This window comes from Amblyomma mixtum, chromosome 3 (assembly GCF_055824585.1).
Source record: "Amblyomma mixtum isolate Tamu chromosome 3, ASM5582458v1, whole genome shotgun sequence".
NCBI lineage: Eukaryota > Metazoa > Arthropoda > Arachnida > Ixodida > Ixodidae > Amblyomma > Amblyomma mixtum.
Genome location: NC_143014.1, coordinates 238,937,413 through 238,965,285, shown reverse-complemented (window position 1 = coordinate 238,965,285; position 27,873 = coordinate 238,937,413). Strand labels below are relative to the sequence as shown.

The 27,873-nt window shown below is 45.3% G+C and overlaps 1 protein-coding gene across 3 annotated transcripts; it reads left to right on the top strand.

Moving 5' to 3' along the window:
• Positions 1 to 463: 463 nt before the first annotated feature.
• LOC149354115 (translocon-associated protein subunit alpha-like) lies at positions 464 to 27,571 on the top strand. 3 transcript variants are annotated; one of them, XM_089577455.1, is made up of 7 exons: positions 464 to 740; positions 5,266 to 5,363; positions 8,383 to 8,485; positions 10,078 to 10,205; positions 17,520 to 17,651; positions 24,333 to 24,423; positions 27,262 to 27,571. In XM_089577455.1, the coding sequence occupies exons 1-7, from the start codon at positions 680 to 682 to the stop codon at positions 27,339 to 27,341; spliced, it is 693 nt and encodes a 230-aa protein (XP_089433581.1). In that variant the 5' UTR covers positions 464 to 679; the 3' UTR covers positions 27,342 to 27,571. The 3 variants fall into 3 exon arrangements, with proteins under 3 accessions (XP_089433581.1, XP_089433580.1, XP_089433582.1); XM_089577454.1 differs by having other exon boundaries at positions 24,330 to 24,423; XM_089577456.1 differs by lacking the exons at positions 24,333 to 24,423; positions 27,262 to 27,571 and adding an exon at positions 20,391 to 20,474.
• Positions 27,572 to 27,873: the final 302 nt, after the last annotated feature.

Below are 27,873 nucleotides of genomic sequence, written 5' to 3'. Positions count from 1 at the left end.
TAAAACACGCGTTTACCAACGCTGCAGCCGAAGAATCTGACGTGTATGCGCGCTGCAGCGCCATCTGCCACTTTCCTTCCAAAGCGCTTCGCCTGCCCGGGCGCGCTCCTCACACTTCCCCATTGTAGCCACTGTAGCCGGGAAGAGGAGGTTGACTCAAAGCCGGTCGTAGCTTGGCTAAGTATACATGCTGCTGGTCCGTCTTTGGCGGAATATTTTGGACAAGCAACCTTGAAGCAACTTCTATCATTCCGTACGAAACTGATTTCCACGTTCCATCCTACCGCATGCTTTATAGCTCTTCCTCTCAAGCGTTTCAATTTCGCGCTTTGAGCAACCAGGGAAGCCTAGGGAAAAGCAAAGCGCTTTTGCAAAACTGGCTGCCAAACATAAGCTGCCAAACTAGCCAAACGTAGCCAAACGGAGCGCCGGTCGTGGTTGGCTTTTCTTCGCTGCGTGTTGACACGGTAGTGACGCCTACATTGCCTGGCGGGTTGCTCCCATAGAGCTAATATACCAACTGTTGCTCCTTCTGGCCGTAAACAGTTCTCATAAGTTATCCCACGAAGCAGTAAGAACTATTTAATTCATTGCCAATTCAACGCCGCACAATGCCTGTTATTGTCGGGCAACAAACGACGACCGTTTCTTCATCCGGCGGGAATGTAAGACTGGCATTATGCGCTTTCAAGTTCGGCTACCTGAAAACACCGGATGGCTGGGTCAAACTAGCTCAAGTGGTAAGTGAAAGTTGGTTAATAAAAACTTCTAGGGTGTTCATAAAAATATTGACAGCTGTAGTTACTGTGAAGTATGCGCTGTAGTGTTTGCGTGAGGCGCGGACAAACGTCTGCGTGCTTTCATAAGGACACAGCGAACTTGCCTGTAACTCGTGTCAAGAACCTCATTCGGAGCCTCATATCTCTGCGCTGAAGTCGTTTTGTGCGTGTGTGTGTGTGCGTGCGTGCTTGCGTGCGTGAAGCTGCCTCGCACTGTTGCGTTGCTTACGTATGTAGTACGACACCTGTGGAGTTTTTTGCTCACAACTGCTTAGAATTGTTTATCCACGCGACACCTGAATTAAAAGGTACGCAGCCGTATGGCTGGTAAGTCAGATATGTAATGTGCGGTTTAGGTTGTACGGGAACAGATAAAGTATCAGCCTTTTGGAGTAATAAAAACATTTCGCCTGCATCTGCAAAGATGGGCGGAGCTTTCCCACCGCCTCCGCATGTGCACGTTCCGTCGTCACCAAGCTAACTTCTTTTCTTGTCTCAGTTCCGCTACCTGGCAGTGCTCTTAAATTATTTTAGAATATCTTTATATAATTGTTCCCGCCTTTTAACTTACCTGGCGCGCGAAACGCCTTCATTCAGTTGTTACGATATCTGCTACGATTGATAAGATATGTGTCCGATTATATAGCGTTACCAATGACTAATGCTCAGCTGCCACGCGGAACGTACTACACTACAAAGGGGGAACAACGTATACGTACTTCGTCTTGTTTCATATTGAAATCTTACAACGTGGATGTTGCTTTAGGACGGCTTGGGTGTTTCCAGAACCTTTTATTTGCAAGGCATGGGTCGGCCTGAGCCAGTGATTTACCATTTACCTTGCATGCGGAAGAAAATTTTCTGGGGAAGAACCGGGGTGTCAAAAGTTGCACAGAAAGTTGATTGGTTAGGTGCAAGCTGGTGTGCATGTCTGGTGTAAGAATTAAAAAATAAGACCTAAAATTGAGTGCTGCTGTGAAAAGTGGTTCCGTTATGCCAGCGGCTGCAGAATTTATCCAAAATAAGGGGCAGTGGTGTCTTATGCTGTAAAGTGTGTGGCAAGAGAATCCTAGGCAGCAGCACATTGTTTAGAGTGTGGGTACTGTTTTCAGTTGTTGAGAATGTTGAATCGCGACAAGATGGGGTTGGAACTATGAATTGATCTCCATAAGACCTAGTGCGGACGTGGTAAAATGAGGCATAGACGTCGTCCCCATCAAACAACTGTGGGTCATGCAACAGAATACTTAAGCACAGCCTAAGCAGTACGAAATAGGGTTACATAATACATTAAATATGCAAGATGACCGTCTTGCAGTGGGCGTAGTCAGGCTGATGATGATGATGATGAATACATTAGAACATTAGTTTTGACAAAAATGACAATGTAAGTAGGATGCATTAATACGAAGTAAAAAAAGGAGTATTCTAGTCATGTATACGTATGAATGGCAGCTCTGAAAAAATGGCACGAAAAGGAACATATATGAAGGTAATGGCAATTTAAATTAGTGTTGGGGGAAAAAAAATCTAACAGTCACTTAGGGTAGTCAGATTATCAAAAAAATAAAGAATATATACCTTGACATACGTGCTCGCTATAGTCAGTCCTGTGTGAAAACTGAATTGATTGGAATAGCAAGATTTTTCAGAACTGTAGTGTGGTTTAAAAAGCCTTCCTTATAAAGGGGCACCAGGGTGTTTTCCTCAGTGCCAGATAATCTGATGAAATGGATTCCTCACGTGTTCCCGAGACCAGTGCAAAAAAAGATTTAATGAAATCAGAGCATGCAAACGAAAGTTACTCCACTTAGAATAACTCTAAAAATCAGATGAAAACGCGTTTCACTCACCCATTTCACTCACCCAGTGCTGGAATTGGCTGGTACCAATCAGAACCACACTTAGCACAGAAGCAGCAGAGGCTTGCTTGCCTGCAATTGTTGCTTTCACAGCATTGTCTCCCCGTCCCCACCCCCTGTGTATACACTGTAGACAGGGCAAAGGTGACTAACACTACTAAGGAAGCTCCCTGAACTTTGTTGGCAGCCCCAACCTTCCCTCCTGTCTCCTGTCTGGCTTCTCTCCATTTTTGGGCAAGGTGTTTCCACTGGCTTTTCTTTTCTTCCTCTCTCTCTCCCCCCCTACCTTTTTTTTTTTACTGCCTACTTGCCGTGGTGTGAACAGTACTCGCCTCTACGAAAGTTTGAAGCGAAATTGAAAGTGTAGTTTCTAGCGTTATTCTTATTAGCTTTCGATTAGCTTTCCCTGCTTTTTTTTTAGTTTTTGTAGCATGCGAAAAGCTTACAGCACTCAGAGACATATTTTAGTTTCATTTTGGGAGTATAAAAAAACTAGGTTCAAACTGGACGCCCAACCAATCAGAAAGGCAGCGCCCTCTCATTCCTGCTGCCGAAAATGGCCGCAGCGTAGCGGCACCATTGGCTCGAAACAAGCATTTTTAGAGAAGATTACAATAGAATGAAAATGAAAATTGGTTTCTGAGGAAAGGAAATGGTGCAGTAATTGTCTGGCATCTTGGCGTACACTTGAACCGCACCGTAAGGGAAGGGAGGAAGGTGGGAGTGAAAGAAGAAAGCTAGAAAGAGGTGCCGTAGTGGAGGGCTCCGACCACCTGGGGATCCTTAAAATATTAAATATTACCATTCCGGCAATCTCTTTGGCCGTCCAGGCATCACAACGTTTCCTACTTTGCATACAAAGAATCAAGACCTCATGCTTGGTTTGCATCACAGGGCACCTTTAAGCTGTTTTCAACTCAGCCTGAAGCATCAGTGTTATTATTAGGTTGGTGTTTAATAGCTGAAGAATGTTGTAACGTAGAGTTTGCATCGCATAATTTGTGCGGTGAGGAAAAGTCTTCCAGTGTTCTGGATTTCATGTGTCATGACTTGAGTATTGTTCAGTGGGAAATTCTGCTAGGCTCGTTAGCATAGTATTGTTTTCTTTTCATTCTGTTATCAGTGCTGAATACAAATATTAGGTGTAGATGTCTCCTGCCTATAATAATACTAACATTCGGAAATGTTAATCTCTGTTGCTATTATATGGCAAGTATGTTACAACTCAATAATTTTGCGTTGTAACGTGGCAAGGTTTTGTATGTTGTTTGTTGTAGTCGTTCCCCTAGACCATAGCACAGTAACTTGAGTGGGATAGGAACAGAGAATTGTGCAGCAGCAACATAGTTTTTTTTGGAGAAAATCTCTGTTTGTATAGAGCGCCCATCACTGAGGCAAGTTTGGATGCTATATAATCTATGCACTTGTCCAAGTACATATTTTGAGTAAATACAGCTCCCAAAGTTCTAAGTTCAGGCACGGTTTCTATGTTATTGTTGTTCAAGATAAGTTTGAGAGCCGATGCAATATGCTTTTCTTTAGCACAAAAGATAATCTGTTTTGTTTTAGAGTAATTGGCTGGCCCACACACCTAGTTTTGACAACATTGAATTGGCTGTACTAAACTGTTTTTTCACAGGTATCATAAACACAAAAAATACTTGTGTCGTTGGCATAGACCGTCAACTTCGTCCTAGTACCAATGGTAACAATAGCTTTCAAGTACATTCAAGTGCATTCAAGTACAATCAAGTACAGCTTTCAAGGTGTGTTTAACATGGGTCCACTAATTTAGATTGTTATGTGGTGGTTATTCAGAGTAACTAAATGTTTCTATACTATAAGCTACCTGAAAAAGTTGATGTGATTTTGCTTGGTAGTTGTTCTAGAGTTCACTTGTAATCTCTGGTGGATAAGGGTACGTCTTGCAACTCGACGAATTTTTGGGGCAGTCTTCACTTTGAGCACTGGAATCGATTCAGGCAACTAAATGCTGATTTGTATAATATATCGCCTTTGATCCATCAACTGAATTGTTGCTGCCGACCAGCGAGCAAACACCGCATGCTATCGTCAGCCCTGATGTCGTCGGTTTAGATTGGCAAGCTCACTCTTGGTTGAACTTGTGGTATATATATGGCGGACTGATTTCACGCTTAACTAGTTGTGTGTTGCAAAAGAGGTATGATTTGACCTTTGAAAGCACCAGCAGCCAGCTGTAGTGAATGGCACTCTCACCTGCCACGAATTGTGCGAATTGAGGCGAACCAGTGAGCAGCGTTTGGCAGACCCTATTGTAAGCTGTTGTTGTAGGTCTGAAAACTTCTCAGAAAGTGATTGAATACTCAATTCGTATTCTCAGATTTCTTTCCTGAAGGCTCCGAAAGCACAAAAGTCTGAAGGAAAAAAAAAAAGATATTAAATCTCGTTTCTCGTCAGCATCCTTGTGAGAGCGAACCTTATTCTTCGAAAGAAGAGCCTTACAGCCTATTTTGAAATTGCCAGTACCTTGTCTAGAAAAGTATCAGTTCTAGGAAGGCAGGCAGCCATTTGTAACAGTCTTCAGGCACTCGTAAAAACGTGTCTTGCAGTAGTGACCTTGTTTTAATGTGTATTTTTTTTAGGCCCACCCTATCCACTAGCACAAAAGGAGGACGATGTTGTTGTTCAAGATGCTGCACCAAGTGGCTCTGAGCAGCAAGAAGCAGCAGAGTGTGAACAGGTTAGTGGCACTGACTTTGTTTTGAGCTTGCCCTTTAATTAACCATATGTAGCAGTGCTCATATACCGCTTGTTAACTGTAACGGTGCCTGGAGTGCCATTGTGTGGTCTTTTATGTTTTTTCACGCAGAATTCATCAGCTAATTCGTGTTCAAGCTTTGTGCAACTTCTCCCTCGCAGTATTAGTGTCCAAGAACTGCTTACGGCATTCGCACATTTGTATAGTCGCTGTTTTTCTGTAAAAACGTTTAAAATATGGTAGCAATGACTGTACTGTCCTTTTGTGCTGTCATCTTTGAAATCAAATTTGTCTGTTTTTTTGTTTGGAACAAGGCCACTTGATATGGCAGCTTTTTGTAGCCAAGGCATTTTTTTGATGACCATCAAAAGGCTGCCACAGTTTCAGTGCATGTTAAACGAATGCGTCTTCACAAAAACTTTTCTGCAGCCGTTCATTGCAGTGTCCCTTATAGTGCAACTTTGGGACATAATTTCCTATTTTGTGTGCTCATAAAGTTTTGCGAGTGCTCGCATTGTGCTGCTGTCATCAGGTGGTTTGCATGAGGCCTCACATGCTCAACCAGTTGATGAAAATGCAACCTTTGCTGCTGCGTGTGCAAGTTCCCTGGACCTTTTCAAGCTGCACCGCCAGTAAATATACCAGTGTATTCTGGAATATAAACATAGATTACTTTTACAGCGTTGAAATAGTGCTTATGTTCACCATATGCCTTGAAGAGTTGATGCTGTAATGTACGAGTGATATTTTTCTACTGCAGGTTATGCAGAGGTGGCAGGAAAATATTTTAATGTAGTAGAGACTATTTAGTTCATACTTCAGTCATTCAATGTACCTTCTACCCTTTTTCACCGTACTGTCAGCCACAAAAGTTTGTGGGATCTGCGATGCGTGGCGGTGCAAGACAAAACTGTATTGCTGCGCCATCTGCCGTCACAGAGCGTGGTGTCGAGGCCCACGGCGCTGTGGCCAACAGTACATCATTGGCAATTGCCTGCTTTAAACTGGCATCCACTCTTGCGCATGCATGTGCGGTGGGGGTAGGCTGACACTGTGGTCAACCTGTCATATCCAACTTAACTTGACACTGTTTAGTATGGCAAAATGTAATTCTGAGGAGTACAGGGCCAGCCTCTAGCTCTTTTCTGATGGGTGTCCAGTGTAGAGGTTGTTGATTGGAGGCTCCTACATGGCAACCCTGCCGGGATTGAGGGTCGCCCGAGCTGGTTCCCAGAAGACGGGAACTAGAGGGTGCCAGCATAAATTTTCACCCTTCCCGGCATTGCTTGGAGTATTCCGGGCCACCAGATTAGCCCACTCATGTAGCCACGACGGATGTGACCACCTGCGTATTCAACAGCAAAATCCACATCACATGAATAAGCTCTGTAGCCCCAGAGACGTGGGTATGAGTCGTGGGGCATGTTTCATGTATCCTTTCTTATAGTTTTGATTCTCTCAATGCAATTCTAAATGCATTTTCTCATGTCAGCATACATGAGCAACTGCTGTAGTATTAAGAGTTGATCTACTTTAAAACAGCTGTTACGGCTTGAGCAACCCAAGAAACTGCTTAGTTGCACAGTGCTACTGGAGCAACGAGTGGTCTTGGTATATACAACTTGAACTGTGTGGTGGTAGTTTGTTGCATGATACCATGCCATACCATGTCTTACCATAGAGGCAGACTACAGAGTGCACCCTCGGCAATGCAACTTGGTCCGAAAAAAATAAATGCCGTAGTTGCATTTATTAAATTAGGTGGCATGTGTGTTTCACAAAAGTGAACAGAACGACTGAACCTTTATGGATGGTTCCGCACAGTGTCTTTGCTTTGACCAGCAGCTCATTGGCTCTCCTAAAGGTATCTGACTGCAAGAAATCTCTGCATGAATATAGACAGTTGTTACAAAAGAAACTGGGTGATGTAACACGTCCCAAAGGGACATATGGGCTATGGGGGACGCCGTAGTGGAGGACTCCGCATTTCGACCGCCTGGGGTTCCTCACATTGCGGTGAGATTGCACTGCACACGGGTGCCTTTTGTGATTTGCCTCAATCAAAACTCGGCCAGCACGTGTTAAAACAATGTTGTATACAATCACTTTACCAGTTTGCATAAAGCTGGTTAGTCTGCCGAAAGCTGGTTAGTCTGCCGTGGCTTCATTTATTACTTCCTTTTTTTTTGTGCTTTTGGTCCAGAACCAAATGCAGGCGTTGCCTATCAGAACACATCTCACCCGCTCTTTTACTCCGAGTTATAGTGAGCAAGTACTGTTGTTCTTGCTTCTAAGTTAAAGGGGCTGTGAAAGGGGGTCTCAACAAAGATGCGAGACGCCTAGTATGCTAACGGACGCAGCGTCACGAGTATCCTCCAGCAAAAATTTTATTCATGCGTTTTGTGAACGCTGAGTTATTTGTAGTCAAAATTTGAATTTCCGTATCTTCGCGCTTTTACCTCTCCTCTGGTCACTTTTTGCACGCGGAAATGCCAGTCTGCCGGCTCCACGCACTCGGCCCCTTCACCGACCGCCCACGCGTGTGGGAATTCCCCAGGGGGCGTAGCCAACGCCTCCTAATCTGGTTCGTCGTCGATGGTGCTGGCGCGGCAAACCAATGATGGCATTTCACTGCTGATGTAAACAGCACTACTTGACGCAATGCGCGTGGATTCGGGTGAAAGCTCGGCACCACTGGTCGCCGCAAGGCGCGGAAGCGGGAGTTCTTAAAATTGTATTGTAGATTATCAGCTCGATTTTGAGGTCTGGTATGTGGCATGAACGCTCGGTGGCCTGTACTCTACGTAATGCTAGCATTCTATAGCCAACCTTTAACGCCCTCTTCAGGGACCCTTTAAGGGTCCTGTTAAGTGTATATTTCATCAGCTGGGTGCACATCTGTGGTATCTTATTGGAAGCTTTCTAATATTTAATTTGAGAGTGCCTTTGTCACCAGCGTGCAAGTTTCTATGTCTTGGACACTTTGGTGAAAATTGTGCAGGATGATGACGAAGGTGATGACAGCACATCAGGTGGACCACTGAAACCCTCCCCTCATGGCGATACTTACCTGCTGTTCACAAAGCCTCAGAACTTCCAGTCAAGTTAGTTGGTTTTGATCTTCCTTGTGCCTCTGAATTCTTGCTTTCCTGTGGAATGCTTTCAGGCAGAAGCTCAGTTTGTGAATAAGCACCAGGTATGGGAATCCTGGAGGTAAATTACTCTGTGCAGTGAATGGAGCAACACATCATTTTGCAGCTAAATGTTCTGCTGCAGATTTGCGTTGCACATAGGTAAATTCTATTTCAATAGTTGCTTGTGATTTTTCTGAATGTCAGTTTTCATTCCTTTTTTTTTCTTTTTTCTTTCTTTCTTTCTTTTTGCCTCGCATAAGAAATGCGCATCTGACCTGGGCCTGTGTTCAGCATGTTTGCTTTATCTCGCCATGATTGGCCAGTGCCGTCGACTGTCACAAAGTATATCAAGTCACACAGTATATCAAACTCAAGTTTTGCTGGTCATTCCAATATTTATTGGTGCTGCGCACCTGCAAGTGGCGCTTTCCCTAACGACGCTCTTCAATTAGTTTTCACAGACGGAGGTTGGTGAGTGGCCCAAACGTGGGGTGTGCTTCAGGGTGGCATTGGTCTCCTGTGCTCTGTTTCTGCGCCACTTTCCTGTCATGGGGTGAAACCAACCTGCGTGCTTTGCTGCTGGAGGCGTTGCAGAAACCGACTGTACCATAATTTTAATGAGCGGTTATTGTATTCATAGTGTACTATACTATCATAAGATAGTGTACTATCATAAGATTAGACATCTTATGATAGGCTGCTAGTTCCAAAGCACCCTCTACTGCAGCTTCCTTACGAAGGAGGTTAGGCCTAGCAGTGCCCAGCAAGCGGTGTGCTGCCAACACGCCAGTCAGCGGCTCGTCTCTACATTAAGTGAGTCACTAGCGCGGGTGCAATATATTCTTGCTTCCAGGTTACAGATACGCTATGCAATTCTCATAAAGTAGAATCGCTATCGTACAAATCTCACGGGGTCGCAAAAATTATTCCTATCTTCCGAAACAAACTAAATTCAGATGCAGAATTTTCGCAAATGTGTTTTTGGCTGACGGGTTTTTGCATACACCACGCACCTCTGCTCAGTGCTAGCGGTGCGCTCCGCACAACTGGCGATCACGGCGTCACCAATGTACGGGATGCGCTGCCACTCACTGTTTGCAGTGCGCACCCTGCGACTGGTGGTCCCGGCATTCGGCAATGTACAGGCAGCTAGCAGTTCGTGCTTGGGGGGGGGGGGGGGGGGGGTCGCGGCCCATGCAGCTGTGTCATCCACAGTGGGGCGGGAGGTTGCTTATAACATCTGAATTGTACCCACTATGTGGCCAGGGAATTTTACGAATTCATGTCATCCTCAAATTCGTATCAACTGGGATTGTATTGCTGAGATTCTGCTGTGAATCGAACTATCAATACATTGAACTATTTTGGGATCTTCGAGTTCGATATGTGCAGGCTCAACTGCACATATAAAACTTCCTAAACCATGACAATCCACGTTTTCAGTAGAACGTGTGTGCACTTGCTGTGTTTTATTTTGTAATGTTTTGCAGATGTGCTTGCACATATGTAGAAATTAGGTGGCACGTTACTTTTCAAATTAACGAGTTTCCTCTTTTATGCAGAGTTGCCTGCTGGCAAGGAAGTACACTTTCCTGTGGGCTTTAGCAACAAGGGTGAAACGGACTTTGTGTTGGACACCATGGACACGTCCTTCCGTTACCCAATGGACTCCACTTTTTACAGCCAGAATGTGAGTATTCAATAAGTGGCTTTCTCCCTGGGCAAACCTGGAATATGTCAGCCTCGACAGGTGGTGACCATCGAAATTGAGTGTGCCACATCAGCATTTCGCTTTCAGATTTCATAATGGTCAGGATGTTGATGTCTACTCAGCAGTGTCTTGTTTCAAGTGAAGAGAAGTGAAGAGAGGCTGCTTTCAGGAATAACAAAACTTTGGAAAATTGATTAGCAGCTTGAGTACTCCTCAGACTGTCCCATTAGTATCCCTGGTATGTTGTTTTGCTACGCACATGAAAGTAGTTACTGAAGGAGTGATCTAATAGAGCTGGGCATAAATTGTTTCAAACTTCTCCTATACCCAATGATTTTTCTTCTAGTTGGCACCACTTTTATCACAGTTACGGTAATTTGAGAGCATGTGTGTACTTTTGCGATCAAAATATTACAGGACGCGTGTTCTTGGAAAAAGAAAAAGTGATAGTGTTTTACCATAGTTAAGCCAAGTAGATGTGCGAAAGCGTATGTTTAGCCTGGTTGACTCATTGCTTTGCTTCGCTGGGTCGTGGTCACATCTGGCTATGGTATTAGACTCGGGTTAAGCTCTTATCAAGGTTAAGCTGATCTGATCTGTTTGTGCTGCAGATGGAAGTTGATGAAGAGAGCGATGTGCAGTGCAGAGCACGAGAGCAATTTAACACAAAGCATGATCGGCTGCGGTGATTGCATGGTGCTCTCGTGCAGTGGCTAGCGAAACTCATCTGTTCACGCTGCCGTGGGTTCAGAACCCAGTCGTGGCAACATTTATTTTACTTCTGCACCCTCGAGGTCAGGGACGCCTCAAGATTCTTGTTTGGGTTTCATTGTAGCTCTTCCTTGCACCACAGTCGCGTGGTAGTGTGGCCAGCGGAAGAGCATACTTGTCCCCTCACACCTTGACACAGTTCGGCCGACCGGATTAAGTGACTGCGCCAAAAATATTTTTTCCCACACACTCGCGTATTGTCAACTTTTGATCGCAACAGTGCATGCATGCTGCCGTGCCTTCTCTGTAGCAAATGAGATTATGCTCAGCCGTGATGAAGTTTGGTGCCTCGGGGAATGCTAGGAAACATTTATGCATGTATATGTTTGTGTGGTGCATGCTCATAGGCTGTAAAAAAAGCTTTTCTTTCTGGGACTCAATTCTTAGAAATTTCAGGTTTGGCTGAAATTTCGCAATATGGTTAAGCCTGGATGCAACAAAGCTCCAGGTAATGAATTTGTCAATATTACGAAGTTCCCAATTCTCCAGTGATGCACCCATTGGAGCGTTTGTATTTGTGAACTCCTTGTAACAGAGGTTTGTGGTGATTAATTTTATATATAATGAACTCGGTATGCCAACTATGTCTTAGCGGGTGCTGCGGTACTCGTAATTGGGCCGAACCACGCGAAAGTTTCTCAACAGTAAAAACAAGCACCACTCTAGGAAAGTCTATGATTTCAATGAGCGAATGCAGTTGACGCAATGCGCCATGCTGCAGTGTTGTCAACACCTCTCTGGGGCAAATGCAGCAGTCTCCAGAGCTGTCACTTTTGTAACGTTGCACCGAGTAGCATTGCAACAGTTCAAGCCCAAAAGCAGCCCGAAACAACAGGACGTAGTAAAGAAGGCACGGTACGAGCAATGCACACCCATCGCTGCCACTCAATTGCTCGCGGGATTCTGGCACTGACCGATGCTGTATGCCAGGAGTGGGTGGAGAGCGCTGGGGACTTGAGTAGTCGGTTGATCAGGGCGATGACAGCCGGCCAAGTTGAGAGAGGGCGCATGTGGGAAGAGGCCTCTGACTACGCTGCCTCCTCCACTCTCTCCACCCCACGCATAGTGGTACCGTGCGAGCTGTGGCAGACAGAGATGGTGGCAGTGGCTGTCACAGTCTCGTTATCAGGGCGATGACTTAATGGCTTCTTCCTGTGTGACTTCGAGTAACGGGGGTTTACTCTGAATATTTGAAGATGATTTCACATACACTTATTTCCCTTTTTAGTTTTCATTTTGCACCGACCTTTTGCGTCTTCACATGAAAACTTCTTGTAGTGAAGAATTGCACTCTTCTCAGTTTCGCTATATCCACCTTGAATTGTATTCTGACACTAAATTTAGTTAGATGGCCAAATCTTCTGCAGGAGTGGGCCACCTACATAAATCATGTCTTTAGCATAACTAGCTGCGCAGCATTTGACAAGGGAAATGAGTTCAACATTACCAGCATGCTCAGTACATCAACACTGAGCACAGATCAAAGTTGGCCTGTATCGATGGGTTGGTGCGTTTCAGTGACAAGGCGGTTACTTCCATGCAAATGGAGCTGTTGTAAGCTAGAAATGGCTAAAAGCCGAACTGTAGATATCGCCACCACCGGTCATTCTCGCAGGGAAATTGCGGTGCAGTGAGACATTTTTTCTCAAACGGTCCCCTGAGGCCAGGCATACACTTAGAAATTGTTATCACTGAGACTTTTTCGCTCTGGATATCATGAGTTGAAATCAGTTTGTGGGGAATATTTTAAATCCAATTTCTCAGCAATAAATTCATTTCATGCAGCCGGACTCGCATCAACATAGCGAGAAAAAGCTGCAGCATCAATTTCTACGGAGAATGGACAAACAAAGCTGATGTCAGGATGACGTGCTAGTGCAATGAAGACTGCACATGCAGGAAGGTATGTTTGTCTGATCTGTTAAGGGTTATTTCTGGAAGTGTGGAGTTGCCTGTTGAAATTCAGCCTAAGCACCTTATCATGAGTTGGGTGGATTAAGTAGGGAAAAAGAAAATGAAGAGAAATAAGGAGGTTTATAGACGGAGAAAGAAGACTGAGTGGAGCAGTAAGGACTCATGGAACATGGTCAGAAGAGGAATGTGAAGCCTGAACACGACTTTCTGCAGGACAGAAAAAGATTAAGTCAAATATTTGTGTCGAATAAGCAAAAGACAAAGCAAGGGCTGCAAAAAAATTAGCCGACAGTCACGGCTGTGTAGCACAACATTCTGCAAAAGCAGTTTGTGGGACCTTCTCGTTGAGCCTCGGCTCTCACGGCATGGAAGCAGAGTTTTCTCGCTTTCACGTTTTTGCCGTAATGTTTCGTGTGCCACAATGCACCAAGGATACCACAGACCCAAGGAGCGGCAGTTTGCGCAAGTGCTGCTTTGTTCTGCTGCACACAGATACACTAGACTCCTGTTTAGACGAACTCGGTGAAGACAAATTCTCGGGTAAGAGGAGTAATGCGATACCATGTGGTTGGTTCCCATTAGGATTCAGTGTTTTTTTTTAAGAAAGTCTCCTAAAGACGAACTGTTTCGTGCGTGATTCAGTTAAGACGTGAACTTTCATAGCAACTGCGAACCCCAGCAACCCCATGCAACGATATTCGCGGAGTGTCTGTGCAACACTGTCGAACAAAGGAAAAGTATATAAAAAGCTTCCCTGCAGTGAGCACACCCTGTCAGGAAGACTTCTGCCCAACTTCACGGCGTTGTGCGGGGAACCTGTCTTGCAAGGCACCTTTGCTGTTGCATGGGTGGGGTGCAGATTCCAGATCTCTGCACCGTGCATGCGTCACCTGCGACACATTGACACCGGCAGACTAAAAGGCGTGTAGGGGTGGAGTAGGTCATTGGTTGACTTAGAGCTTAAACAGTTTGGAGCCGTACTTAACTGTGACTGAGGCACATGGTGCACCTGCTCGTAAAGTTGACAACGGCTACACTGCAGAAGGATCGAGATAAGAGAGAGATGCACGTCTGCCCAGGTGGGCAGCACCTTCAGAGCAGTTAGAGCCTTAGAAATTGCCAGGAACAAAAAATAACAAATAGAAGTCTCTCTAAAAGAGAGCGAAAAAGATTGAAAAGAAGAAAATTAGCCCAGTGCGATTTTTAAGAAGGATAACGTGTTCCATGCCCTCAGTGTTTAGCCTACTTCATGCGTAATGCCATTTATGTTCCGTTTGCAATTATCCTCCCACCGCAGGGTCGTTGTATTTATTTTTTACTGCGCTAGCACAAAGAACCGCACTCACCGATTTCACCACTGTCTGTCTGGCGACGTGGATTGCTCAGGGGAGAGCAAGCTGGGTCACACAAGCCTCGCCAGTGGCAGCAGCTGCCATCACAGAGCCGTGGCGCATTGCGTAACCGCTGCACCACTGTGCCAGCAGTGGTATGAGGTCTCCCAGCGGTCAAGAGTGTAAAGTAGAATGACCAGTTCTGCATAAATGGGCATTAACCTATTAAAGCTATCAGGTGATACAGTTAAGGCGGAGCCCCCCTCACCATTTTTGGCAGTCTTTGTCTGAAGCCGTGGTTGACCTTGAAAACCGAGCCTCGAACCGAAGTGAAAACCGAAGTGCTCACCTAATTCACATTTGGCCTAACCACGCTAAGTGGTCAGCTATTTTTTTCATGTAACACACATTTCGACATGCATAGCATGCTCACATATCTCCTCTCTCTCTCTTTTTTGAGGCGCTTCTGATAAGGTGAACAGAATTTCTGATCCCTTGATGTTCAAGTCTACTGTATTGTGTTCAGCCAGCTCAGTAACAGGGCATCTCAGCCTGCCTCTTCTCATTCCCTCGCTGTCAGTCTTCTGTGTCATTGTCTCCAATGCCACAGAATCGAGAAACATGCCCTTAAGTAGTGTTGCACTGTGAGAGAAGAGGTGACTTGCCCTGGGGGCAGGCTGTTCCAAATGTCAATGGTGCTGCAAGGGAGCAAGCTGTCTTCGTCATGTCCCTAGGCCTAACAGCCGGGCGTGGATGCCACTCACTTCTGTGCTGGTCTGTTGCACAGACTCGTGTCAACACAGCATAGCCCGAAGTGAGTGCCTCTGGTCATTGATGTGGTGAACTGCTGGCCATGGACCTTTGTCGTTACTACTAGAAATCCGTTTCCAGTGCCGTGGTACTGCTGACTTGGTGCAGACTCGCTAGCACGACCTCTGCCGGAGCCTCGTCACGGGAAAAAGGTACCTGTACATCTTCAGCAGTGCAACGCAGCAAGTAGAGTCAAGTGTCTTTTTCTACCCACGCTAGTTTGTTAAACATTTGGTTTCAAGCATTAGGACTTCATTGGCTTATTGTCAGTAGTAGTTTTCTTCTTCGTTTGGTGTGGCATATATATGTGCTTTGTGAATTGTGTGTCATATAAAATGTTTCATTCCATATACAATCACTTGGCCGACTCTTCAGCTTATGGCTCACTCTTGTGCAGAAGGCTTCCCAACTTTGTGACTATTTTTGATGAGCCTCCCATCAAATGTCACAAAGTTGCTAAGCTTCATTCTTTGTGTGAGTGGATTATAATCTGAAGAGACAGATCAGGTGGTTGCACAGGGGACAAAACATTTCATACGACAGACAATTCGCAAAGTGCAGAGATGCATGTCAGCTGCCACCATGTGTCGCTTGCACCTGTCACCGGCATGAACTGCATATGTGCGCTAGAACTGGTATACCGTATTTACTCGCATAATAGGCGCACTTTTTTTCCAGAAAATCCGGCTCAAAGTTCGGGGTGCGCCTATTACGCGGGGTAAAATTTCCGGAAATTTTTTGACTCGCAAAATTGAACACACCGCGTAAACGCATTCGTGTACAGGCCGCACCCCGTTTTCGCGAAGAAAATGTTAAAAAAAAGAAGGTCCGTGTAAGGGCCGCACCGAAACTTTCGGAATGCACGCGCCGAGGCCTCCGCGAACGGCTCCGGCTGCGCGCAACGGGTGCTTGATCGCGGAGGCCACACACGCGCACAGGAGCTTCCAGACGCTGCCCAAGGCCAAGCTCATCATCATCATCATCATCGTTTTCCTCCGCCGCGAGCTTTCGCTATCTATATCGCCATCAGCATCTCCAGCTCGTTTTTTTTTTTTCTTGTTGTTGCTGTCAAGTGCCGGGATTTGCGGTGCCGCGATAGTTATCGTGGTTTATGGCTTTGCCGCGGAGCGTTGCTGTTTTAGCTCGACTGGCAAGCACCTTAACAGCTACACGGCTGGGAGTTTGCTCTCGAACGCAGCAAGCCAAGCGTGCGGCAGGTCAGAAAATACGACGTGGCCGAGAAGTGCGGCAGTTGCGACTGCAGCGTCCCTAAATTTTCGTACGCGACTCCAAGCGCCGAGGTTTTCGCGGGCCTAAGTCGGGAACGTTTCCGGCTGGAGATGAAGCCTTCCAAACAGACGTTTAAAGTGAGCATCCCTGAAAACTGTGTGCGGCTGTTCTACGCGATGTCGTTGTACGTGCTGTGGGTCCGCAGCAGCTGCGACGGCAGCAGCACTAGTGGGACTAGTAGTCAGTTCAGCAAAAACTTTGCTAAAATAAAGATTGGGAAGCGGGGGGTGGCGAGGCGTCGGCTTGCAATCGTGTAAATACAATATTGATCACAGTGCCAAGTTCGGGGTGCGCCTATTAGGCGCGAAAATAAAAAAATCTGATTTTTCGCGCCCTAACTAGGGGTGCGCCTATTATGCGAGTGCGCCTATTACGAGAGTAAATACGGTAGTTTGTTTTCAACCGGTGGAGCCCAGGAGAGGGTGGAGGAGAGGTGTGCATGTGCTGAACAGCCGTATGAAAAAGGCAGATTAAAGTACTAATGCTTGAAACCAAAGTCCTACAAACTGGCTCGCATGGAAAAAAGAACCTTGAGGCCTCAACATGCTATGCCATATCGGTGAACACATACAGGTACCTAGTTCTAGTGATAAGGTCCCGGCAGAGGTGGTGGTATGTGGGTCTGTGCCACATGAGCAGTAGCACGGCGCTAGACCCATTGATCCCTCGTAGCAGCAACTAATGTCGGCAGCTGGCAGGTCATAACGTTCCGTTGACGGGGGTGTGCAGTGGGTGGAAAGGACTGGAATGAAAGCCAGTGACGTCCATGCCTGGTCAGTGGGCCTCGGGACACTGCAAAGCCTGCTTGCTGCCTTGTAACACCACTGATGTCTGGAACAGTTTGCCCAAGGCTTTGTCTTTCTCTTCTGACCATGATCCACGAGTCCTGTTATAATTATTATTCTTCGCCGTCTCTTTTGTCTTCTTCCTTCTTCTATAAACCTTCTTCTCTTCTTTATCATCTTCTTTCTCTCTCTCCCTACTTTATCCGCCTTAATTCATGACACACCTCCACTGGGTCCTAAGAACTTGACTGAAATGAAGTGTCGGGGATGGGATTTATTACTAAGATTTTATCCTACAGCCTGTGCATTATCCTATTTTGATACATGCAGTGGGCTGATTTTTCTCTTTTAAAAGGGACTTTAATTGATAACACATTTCTTTTTGCTTTTAGTTCACTGCCATTGGTTGCAACAGGGTGGTAAAGCCCAAGCAGCAGGCCACGCTGTCTTACAGCTTCTTCACCAGTGAGAGCTTCAGTGCTGGGCCCTTTGGTTTGGCTGTGGATCTTCGGTACAGAGGAGCTGTAAGTATCGCATCTTGCTGCATTATCTTTTCGCTTGTGAAGTTAATGCCTGATTAGTCAAAAGTGAAACACAGAAGATATGTATAGAAGCACCTCATTGATACTTATTGTTCTTTAATGCAGGAAAAACTTGTTTTCTGGGATAACGTATAATTGGAAGTGCCTAAGATTTTGAAAAATATAACTGTTGAGAGGTACAAGGGCGGCATTTATTTACAATTTCACTTCATAAGAATGTCGATTACCATTTCTTGGCACAAGGTCTGAAAAGACACTTTTCTAGTGTTAACGCAGTTCAGCCCGTATTTACGTTGTCCTTAGGACGGGAGAAACTTTGCAACGCATCCGGTCCGTTGACAGCGGTGGTGTAAGTAACCGGGATATCTTCCTCGTTGCTTTCATACGCGTCAGTTCCTTGCATTAATGCACTGCAGGGAAGCTGCTGTGGTGACTGGATGTTGCAGTGTCCCTTCATGCTGCGTTCCCCAGACTGGGGCTGCTTGTGTGTAAGCGTATCTTGTAGTCTTGTGATGCTTTGCCCTCTTGCCCTTACGCACTGCAAAGAATCCGCTGTGTTTCTTCTCTTCATGTCTCATTCACATTGAGACGGCCCCCTGTATGTTAAGGCACTGCTTTGGTTTTTTTTTACACTTCTTCATCTTTTTATGCTTTGCCCTTTGCACCCAGGCACTGCAGGGAAGTCGTGGCGGCAGATGAATGCATTAGTGTCGCGTGTTCCCAAGTTCAGCCCGCTCTTGTGTTTGTGCACCTGCTGTTGATCACTAAACGTATTGTAAGACCAGTATTTGTTGAAATTTTGAAAATAGTTGCCAGAAAACAATGTTATACGGGAGCTTGGGTATTAACCTGAACAAAATCAGTGTAACTCTGTGGGAAATTTTTATTGCCTGCAATTTTGAGTGTATGACCCAGGAACTTTTCAGCGAGGTTCTACTGTATTTGAGCATGCTTGCAGCAAGGGTAGATTTAATGGGCAGCATTATTATTAATGAAGTTTGGATTGGTTTGGTTTATGGGGTTTAACGTCCCGAAGCGACTCAGGCTATGAGAGATGCGGTAGTGAAGGGCTCCGGAAATTTAGACCACCTGGGGTTCTTTAACGTGCACTGATATCGCACAGTGCACGGGCCTCTAGAATTTCGCCTCCATAGAAATTCAACCGCCGCGGCCAGGATCGAACCCGCGTCTTTTGGGTCAGCCGCCGAGCGCCATAACCACTGAGCCACTGCGCCGGCTATTGTCTGCATAGTTGCTTACTTCAGGTTCCATATGTGTCCTTGAAAACCTTTGAGTGCAAAAAAAGGTGTTTTCAAGGGCTCTTAAAAGTCCTAGTATTTCTGTTGGTCCTTGAAAAATCCTTGAATTATGGCGTGCTAAAGGGTGTCACATTTTTAAATGGTAGCTGTAACCATAAGGAGCAGGAAGAGATCAGAGCGGATCAGGGCACCAGTGTGATTTGGTGATATCCTGGCTGAAACAGAGGGGAGGCAAACTTTGGCAGGGAGTGGCAGAGAGTCTGGCCGCATAGCCTGAGTCGCTTTGGGACGTTAAACCCCCATAAACCAAACCTCTTGAATGTAGCCATGAACAAGCTCCGAATGCTTACCAGAGTCTGAACATTCATGATGATTGACAAAGCGCAACAATAAAAACTGGTAAAACGTGGCCAGCAGTGAAGCCAAGTGTGGCTAACAGAGTCAAAGAGAAACTATGCGTAAGCAGTGTCTGCAGCTCTATCAGCTAACAACACTCCCCAGAAGCGCTGCTGTTCTGAGTGGCGGTGCCGCCGTGATTGGAACTCCGGCTTTTCCATCAACTATCAGCACTCCCATGAGCGGCAAGTGTGCAGTAAAAGTAAAAAGGAAAAAACCTTCCAAACAAGCGAGCAAAATAGCCGAATGACGAACCACACTATAGCATCCCTGCTATCTCGCTTGTCTCACCTTTATTAATGGTGCTATGCTTTGGTTTTGATTGTTGGTTGTCCCCCCAAATTCGTAATTTCAAAATGGAAAAAAAAAAAGGTAGACTTATAGTTCTGCTAATACAGTACTTTTTGTGTGCAAGTCGTGTGCCACCTCTAACACAGTTAACTTGAAACCGCATTAATAATGGCGCAGGTCTTGCTAGTACAGTGCATTTATGCCAGAGGACTGGTTCTGAACTGAGAAGCAAGAGCATAAAAAAAGAAAAAAAAAAGGCTTGGAGTATAGCCTCATTTCATTTTTTTCTTTACCTTGTTGGGCCGTTATGAAATGGGATTGAGATGATAATTTGCACCAAATGCCGCATCATTTTTTCACAGGCGGAGGTTTTTTTAACCTGACAGGCATGTAGTAGTTAAAAACCACTGATATATACTGCTTAATGCACGAATCGCGAGCTAGTGTGGAATAGTTCATATTCAAGTATGCACGGTGAAGTGATTAAAACAACCTTGCTTGAAGCATCTGCGTGCCTATTGCTACTTTGGATTCATGATGGGCAAGTGCTGCCGCTTTATGAGGACCATGTTTGAGTGCATTATGGGAATAGGTCAGGATGCTCCCCTGCATACGTGGAGCAGAACATTGCTATAAGAAAGCAGTAGCAAGAATTTTTTAACAGAAGCCTCGTTATCCTGGGCCTGTATAGTTGCCTAAGGGTCTTGATTGTTTTTCTTCTGCACAATTTGTTGCTTGTTGCCTAATATGTGCTTTATTTTTACATCCTTTCAAGGATGGTAATGCCTTCTAAGATGCTGCCTTCAACGAAACAATCGAAGTAGTGGAAATCGATGAAGGACTTGATGGAGAGACATAAGTGATTGATTTTGGTGCGAATTCACTACTTCACTAGCAATTCTGTACAGGCAGTATTTGTCTGAAGCCTCTCAGATACCTTACGGAATAATATTGCCGCAACTGGGTTTTGAACCCACTTCAGCACAAACAGATCAGCTTCGCTGGCCACTGCATGAGAGCACTGTGCTGTGGCCACAACCGATCAAGCCTCGTGTTTTACTGCCGCACTTTCGCGCTAAGCATTGCATGTGGTCCCCTTCATTAACTTCCATCTGTGTGCAAAAAACACTATAAGCCTCCGACCCTACGAAATCTGCTGGTAGACACGAATTTGAGACAGTCACGAAAGGAAAGGAAAGATGCATAATTGGTTCTCCCTGGCTCAGTGGAAATGTCATTCGTGCTTGGAGCTATGTGGCGGTAGTGCGTGAGGTGTGCGCTGCATGCTTTGGCAGAAACGCAGCAGTGGAGCAAAATGTGTGAAAGGAGGCAGAGACTTGGCACTCGCAGCGTTGCAGACTCCGATGATATTGAGGAAAGTAAAGGTGCATGACTGGCTCCCTGGGTCAGTGGGTACCTTAATCGCGCCTTTAGGTATGTGGCGGTGGTGTCCACTTCAAAAAAAAAAAAAAACTGCTTTTGCACAATATACTGTGGTCAGCACTACTAAACTACCGACCAAAATTATTCCGTGAAGCCTGAGAAGAAAGGAAGCTTAACCATAGTTACTGTTCTAGGTTGGTTCAGCAGTAGTGTGGTCAGGATGGCTTGGCTTAATTCTAAACGTCCCCTGAAGTTGAACCAACATTCCGTTTAAAAAGTGTCAAAGTAGTAGCTATTTATTTGCATAATGAATGCAGCCCATTTTTTTTGCATGCAGTCTGCTACTGGTGGGAAGTGTTAGCCGCTGCCTTTTCTTAAACACCAGCAAGTACGCATATAATATAAGGCGCCAGCCATTGATTGTAAAGACTACTATGTCTCACCCTGCAGAACGACCGGTCTATAAGAATGATTTGCCGGGTGTCTAACAACCAGAACAATCCACACCTGGTCGCAAAGGATTTCTCTGTTCAGTGTGCCATACTGAGGGTTGTTTGGACTTGTAGTAGTTTTGCTTCGCGCTGAGTGCTGAGAGCTGTGTTAAAGTGAACTAGAATTGCTCTCTTTAGGCAGCGTGATGGGCTCCTAAGTGTGTTGGAAACTGTGCTCTCCGGCATGAAAACTATGCTGAAAGGTGCGTTTGTTTCATTTTCAAAAAGAGCTGTGCCGGATGCAGTAGCTATTTATATCAGCCTACTTTTTCGTCCAGTTTTTACCGCCTCTTATTCTGAACATTTCACTTTGCGTAATGAACACAGGTCCCAAATTTTTGTTTGTTTTTTTTTTAATTATTTTTTTTTCGGAAAAAAATGTGTATTCATTATGCGAGTAAATGTGGTAATATGGCTATAGGTAGGGATGCCTTTGTCCCTCTTCTGAGCATTTATACGTTAGAAATATTTACTCTACAAAGCTATTTGCGACATCCAGTTAAGCTGTTATTGATATGGCATGAGTGTTCAAGGAACATGTGCAACAATAATGAGCATATTCTGCTGCTGAATGGGACAAATGCCTTAATGCTATGAGTACAAAATGAACATTGGTGAGAGTGAAGCCTCAGTTCTCAAGCAAATGTTCCAAGCAAGAGGACTTGTCTTATGACTTATGTCTTAGGACTGGGCTTATGAGCGAGATATTATGAAGAACTGTTTGCTGTGAAACAACACACTCACCTGTGCCAGCAAATGTTCATACTGCACAGAATTCATTTGCATGATCTTTTTTGATGCAGGCACAAAAGTGGCTGCTAGTTAAAAGCTAAGTGATCAACTTGAAAAGGCACCGAGGACCACTCCACGCTAATTTTGGTCACAATAAAAATTCTGTGCCTCTTTCTAGTCGTATTGATAATATGTAATAACAAATGACTTTTATTGCTGCAAAAATTGTGTTTATAAAGATTTTCCTGCCACTCGATTCAAGCTTGTGTCATCTGCACTGAAAAAGTGTCTTTGATCACCATTTCCAAGTGAATGGAAGTACAGCCTATAGCCTCCGAGATCCGCACAATCATGACAACAAAGGTCTTCATTTCAAGAAACAAAAGGTGATCGCAGCAGGCATCCAGGAGGAGCCAGAGGGCCTCACATCTGCATGATGACAGCTGCGACAAATTCTGCTGAACCGTCACTGGAGCAAAAAGACACTTTTCGAGGCGCTTGTGCATAATTTCGTGCTTGATGGCTGTTTGTCACGGTTGCAAACGTCAAGTGTTCTCACTCTCATGCTGTGGAAAAACCTCTTGCACGAAGTACCGTATAAACGAGTGTAAGGGTCGCAGCCGTGTACGGGCCGCACCCTGTTTTCCCGAAGGAAATATTTTGTTTTGAAATCCATGTAACAGCCGCACCCGGACTTTCGATCACCCATGTGACGATACCCTTCTAAATGCTTGTGCCATGGCCTGCGATCAGCTCTGCCTGCGAGCAACTGTTGGCGGCCCAATGGTTGGCAAATAGGCCCTCGAATCCGGAAAAAAAATTGCGGCCTGTTGAGATGGGCGTCATCGAGTCTCGCTTCGAAGCAGCCGGCACACACGTGTTTCCTGGTGGCTCCGAGCAACTCGAGGGTTGGGGGCCCCCAGGCCTGCCGTCATGGACCGCACGTAGAGGGCCCAGGTGACAGCTGATTCCAATTACCAAGTTTGCCCGGTCGGAGTGCAGGACCAAAACGAAGGGGCTGAAGTTTAAGCAAAACCAGACCCCCTTTCCGAAGTGTCTGCACGTGTCAACACCACTGCCGGTGCTGTGGGGAGACGGATGGTATCTTCTCCAATTGCCGTGACCGTGCCGGGGAACAAAGGGCCTCGTTTCTTATGGCTGTTCGGCATGCCAATCATTGCAATGAGCTGGCAGGCATCATCCCCAACCCTCGCGATCATCTCCAGGGACGAGGGACCACTTTCCGGCCTTTTCGTGACCTCGCGTTCCGGACTTGAGCAGCGGGCGTCATTTGATGAAGAACAGATGTCGGTGACCCGCGGCAACCTTCGGCTGGCCAGAAACCATCACCTGCCGCAGTCGACGCTACTTCGTTGGCAACCTTCTTTCCCTCAGACTCAACACACGATGGGGGCGTGACCATAAGTGCGGTGGTGTGTTGGTGTGCACAAGTTAAAGCTCTAGGCCCCTCCCACCCCGGCGTGGGCGTCCTCAACCTAGTGAATTTAGGGAACGAGAACAGTATAAAACTCGACTACAGATGCGGCAGAGTCGTCTCATTTCTGTTCACTTGGCTTGTAAAAATGTAAATAAACCCACTCGTAATCTTCCTTCCATCACTCAACTCATTGACTCGACAGCACTCCTGTCTGCGGTGGTGGGAACGGGTGTCGACTTGACCGTGGTTCCATCAAGCAGCGGCAGCAGCTAGCAGCGACTCTTAACCCCCATTCTGCCAACAGGCCCTGACATGCGTTTATACGGTGACTGCTGTAATAATGTAATGACAGTCGGCGAGCTGAAGACACTGTGCCAGGAGACTAAGGTTGGCGAGGTGGCAGGGCCTCTTGGTCTCCAGTCTGCACACAATGTGTGTCCAAAGCAGCGGAGCAATATTGCCAATATGTGCTGTTGAAGACATTTTAGCTAACTCCGCTTATACTAGCCATGCTTGAAATAAGTTGCTGACAATTGTGCAAAGCCTTTGACATTTCTGTCATTTCAACTTTCTGGCTTTTGCAAATTAGCTTGCATGCAGCTGCGAACCCTGTTGGTAGCACTAAGCTAGAATATGCACTCTTTTCTCTGCTGTTTGATTTTATTTACAGAAGAAGCCAGCCAGTAAGCAAAAGGTGGAAATGGGTACTACAAATTCCAGTGATGTGGACTATGATTGGCTCCCCAAGGAAACTCGTGACCTGAGTGAGTGGAGGTTTTTTGTGCAGTTGTGTAGCCCTAAAATGGTTCACCCACTGCAGTAATATGAGGTTTTGCATGATGGCACTATAATTTCACACCAAATTTCTCTTTTGTTCCGTTATTGTAACGGCAACATGCAGCATGCCACAGTTCAACTTTCTGTGTTGCGAATGCTGTCTTGCTAAGCTGAATGTTGTGTGCATATAGCATCGCATCAGGTGGCTCTAGCTACTTCTTCGACAATGGCCTTAGTTCTGTTGTTTTTGTGTTACAGTTATTGGAGCTGTTGTAGTTTACCCAACATGTAATCGACAAGAAATACAGCATTGATTTGAGTGCTATGCCAGTTCCACCGAGAGGTCAACCCTGCTACTTGCTGCTGAATTTTGGCAAAATGTATACCCACCTTCTTTGTGAGATTACCGTCCCTCCATGATAAGCTCACAATCACCACTCTTTAGCATCGACAAATGATGTGCATGCAAAGAAAGAAATTTTGTTCTCTCAGGCATTGGATGCCTGAGAGGATGCCTGAGGATGCCTCTTAAGGGGAGACGAGGGTCTTAAAACTCACCTTTTTATTTATGGCTTGAATCTCATGAAGTTTTGCACACAATTGCGTTTTTCTCTTCTGATTCTAAGAATGTAGTCATAATTGAGCTGGTGGTCTTCGATCAAAAGTTATCTTAAATTCTAGAGGGTAATTAGGTAATTTCTTATGAAGCTTTAACCCTTTAACTGCCAATTTATTTTCCGAAAAACGTACCAAAATCGCGAATTTCTTTTAAGTGACCATAATTTTCTTCATGTAATTCTGTTTCTGAAAATATATTACTTCGATAGTTTCTGGTTAAAATTAACACAAAAAGTTTAAAAATGAAAACAGTTTACGAGGGTGGCTTTCCCACAGTGCTTGCCGTAGTAATGGGTGGAACGCATTGAAATACCATGTATTTATTTCATATTATACGCTGTGACACAAAAGAAAGTGCCTAGACATTGCTTCGTCCTAAAAGGAAGGCCTCGTTCAGCCTTGATATCATGGCCCACAACTTCCAATGCCTGGGGTGCTGGTGGGTCGCTTCATCCACGGTTTTCATATCGGTGAAATGGAGGCAGTGCATCAACGCGTTGAAGCGGTTCCTGCTCATGGCCTTCCTGAAAACTGGTGTCTACAAAACTTCTTTTGTAGACCAGTACATTTCTACTCAAGGTGTACCAACAATACCCTGCAATATTATCAGAGCAAGGAAGACCATGATCTCATCACGGTCTGCCGGTTTCTATGCAGAACGCCGAGCAGCAAAGTACTCTTCCGGATAGCGGTTCGTCCTGGAGACGATTACGTCAATGATGTCCCAGTCAAAAAATACCTAAAACCAGCCGAGAATGTCGTAGACGTCAGTGGGCTGCTGCAAGATCCCAGGCACTGAAGAAAAATGAAACCATGGAGGCGCTAGCGGCGGGTTTTTCGTGCTCACAAGCTCCCACACACGTGCAGCGACTCACCCTCGTCGTCGTCATGTAAAGCCGACTCCAGCACATACAAAGCCCGAGTCACTTTGAGAAACAAATTCCGTATTCTCAGAAATGCTGCTGTCACAATTGTTGAAGAAGCAGCTTTTTTTCTCGGGACACTGCCACCACCGGCATTCCTCATTGATGACGCCATTGTGAAATGGCTCTTTCGAGCCTTCAATTACGCGCCATACGCACAAAATGCATTTTTTATGGTTGACTACCGCCCTCTAGTGTTCAAAATCGCAACCAATGCAACTGACGACCGTAACTCGTCTTTTGAGGTGGCAGCACCGCAATATCGGGCTGGACGAGTGTGACTCGTCATTGGCGATTTTGGTACGATCTCCCATGACGAGTACAGCTCGGGGTTGGCGGTTAAAGGGTTAATGAACTTTCTTACTGCATTTTGCTGATTTTAATTCATTAATGGATAGCCAGAGAATTCCCATACCCGATGACATTCTTCCTTTTTTTGTTTGGGCCACATATAAATAGCAACTTACAATTAGCTTAACGAGTTGCAGCGTCAAATACTGCGACCTTTTACGCTAGACATAGTATATCACGATGACATCCCTTTAAAGGTAAACGAAGAATGCCACCGGGTATGGGAACTCTCTGGTTATCAGTTCATGTAAATAAACGGAATAAAATGCAATGAGAAAGTTCATAAAAGCTGTGTAAGAAATTACCTAATTACATTCTAGACTTTGTAAGATTTAAGACCACCAGCTCAATTATGATTACATATTTGGAATCAGAAGAGAAAAATGCATCTGTGTGCAAAATTTCATGAGACTATATTCATAAATAAAAAAGTTAAGACCCTCGTCCCCCCTTTAACCACAGAGCAAAGTGGAACTTATAATTCGGCACACAAAAATTGGCTCACTGTACCTGTTGTTCAAGCCGTATTTAGCTACCACATTGAGGCGGTATCCTTGACTGTCACACAGCAGGTCTTGCATAAATTTTTGATGCGATGAGTTGTGAAAATGTTGAAAAATCTGAGTTTTTAAACACTTATATGGTAGACACTCTTGATGTTAAAGCCATTGGGGTTCCTTTGGGACTGTACTGCTGCCACACCGTACAGAGTGCTTGGGTGTAATCAGATGATGGTGTATTGAGGGCAGCTCATAATTCGTTGCATGTGCTTTCTCTCTCTTTTCACCATCCACGTCCCCCCCCCCGCCCCCTTTATTTTTTCTTTTTAAAACTTGGCTCTCAGGGTTCCGCATCTACTAAGATACAGTACAGCTTGGGTTTTGAGTAATGAAGTAAAACGAGTAACTTGTTACATTGCTTGCATGCATGCAGACCGGTCACCAAAGAGGTCACCACGTCAGTCACCAAGGTCACGACGACTCAAGAGGGGCACTGGATCAGGAGAGGAGTAGTGAGCCATCGAAGTTATGACTGTTGCCCGTGACACTCATGCTGAGCACCACATCGCATCACAGTCATATCGTTGCATCTACTGCCACAGGCATCCTCTTTGAGCGCTGAAATAAGTTACGTCCACTCATCGCTGTGGGAGTGGTTCTTCATAATTTTGTTGTATTAAATTTTGGTCCTGACATTGGCTGGACAGCAGTTTGGTTGGAGACAGGAGCTGCAGTGGGCTGTCATAGGCGACTATAATAAAGAACTTTTTTTTTACTTTTTTTGTGTAATCGCCTGTACTTGTCCTTTTTGGCATCAAGGTACAACTCCACTGCATGTGTAGGATAGGGCTACTTATTCCATATCACTAGAATTTTGTGGGCCTTCATTTGTCATCCAGGTAATTTTTCATAACATCCACTAATTTCAGTTACATTAAGTGTATTAAATACCCTTCATAGAAATGCATCATTACAGTGCTTAAGTAGAAGCTTGATGATATGAATTTAGCAGGGCCCTGAGGAAGATTCCTATCATCCTGATTTG

What these genes read in the sequence shown, in the direction of transcription:
- LOC149354115 (XM_089577454.1), top strand. Translation starts at nt 680, where the DNA reads ATGCGCTTTCAAGTTCGGCTACCTGAAAACACCGGATGGCTGGGTCAA. An exon ending in GCCTCAGAACTTCCAGTCAA is followed by an intron (nt 8,486 to 10,077) that starts GTTAGTTGGTTT and finishes TCTTTTATGCAG; the next exon opens with AGTTGCCTGCTGGCAAGGAA. An exon ending in CAAGGAAACTCGTGACCTGA is followed by an intron (nt 24,424 to 27,261) that starts GTGAGTGGAGGT and finishes GCATGCATGCAG; the next exon opens with ACCGGTCACCAAAGAGGTCA.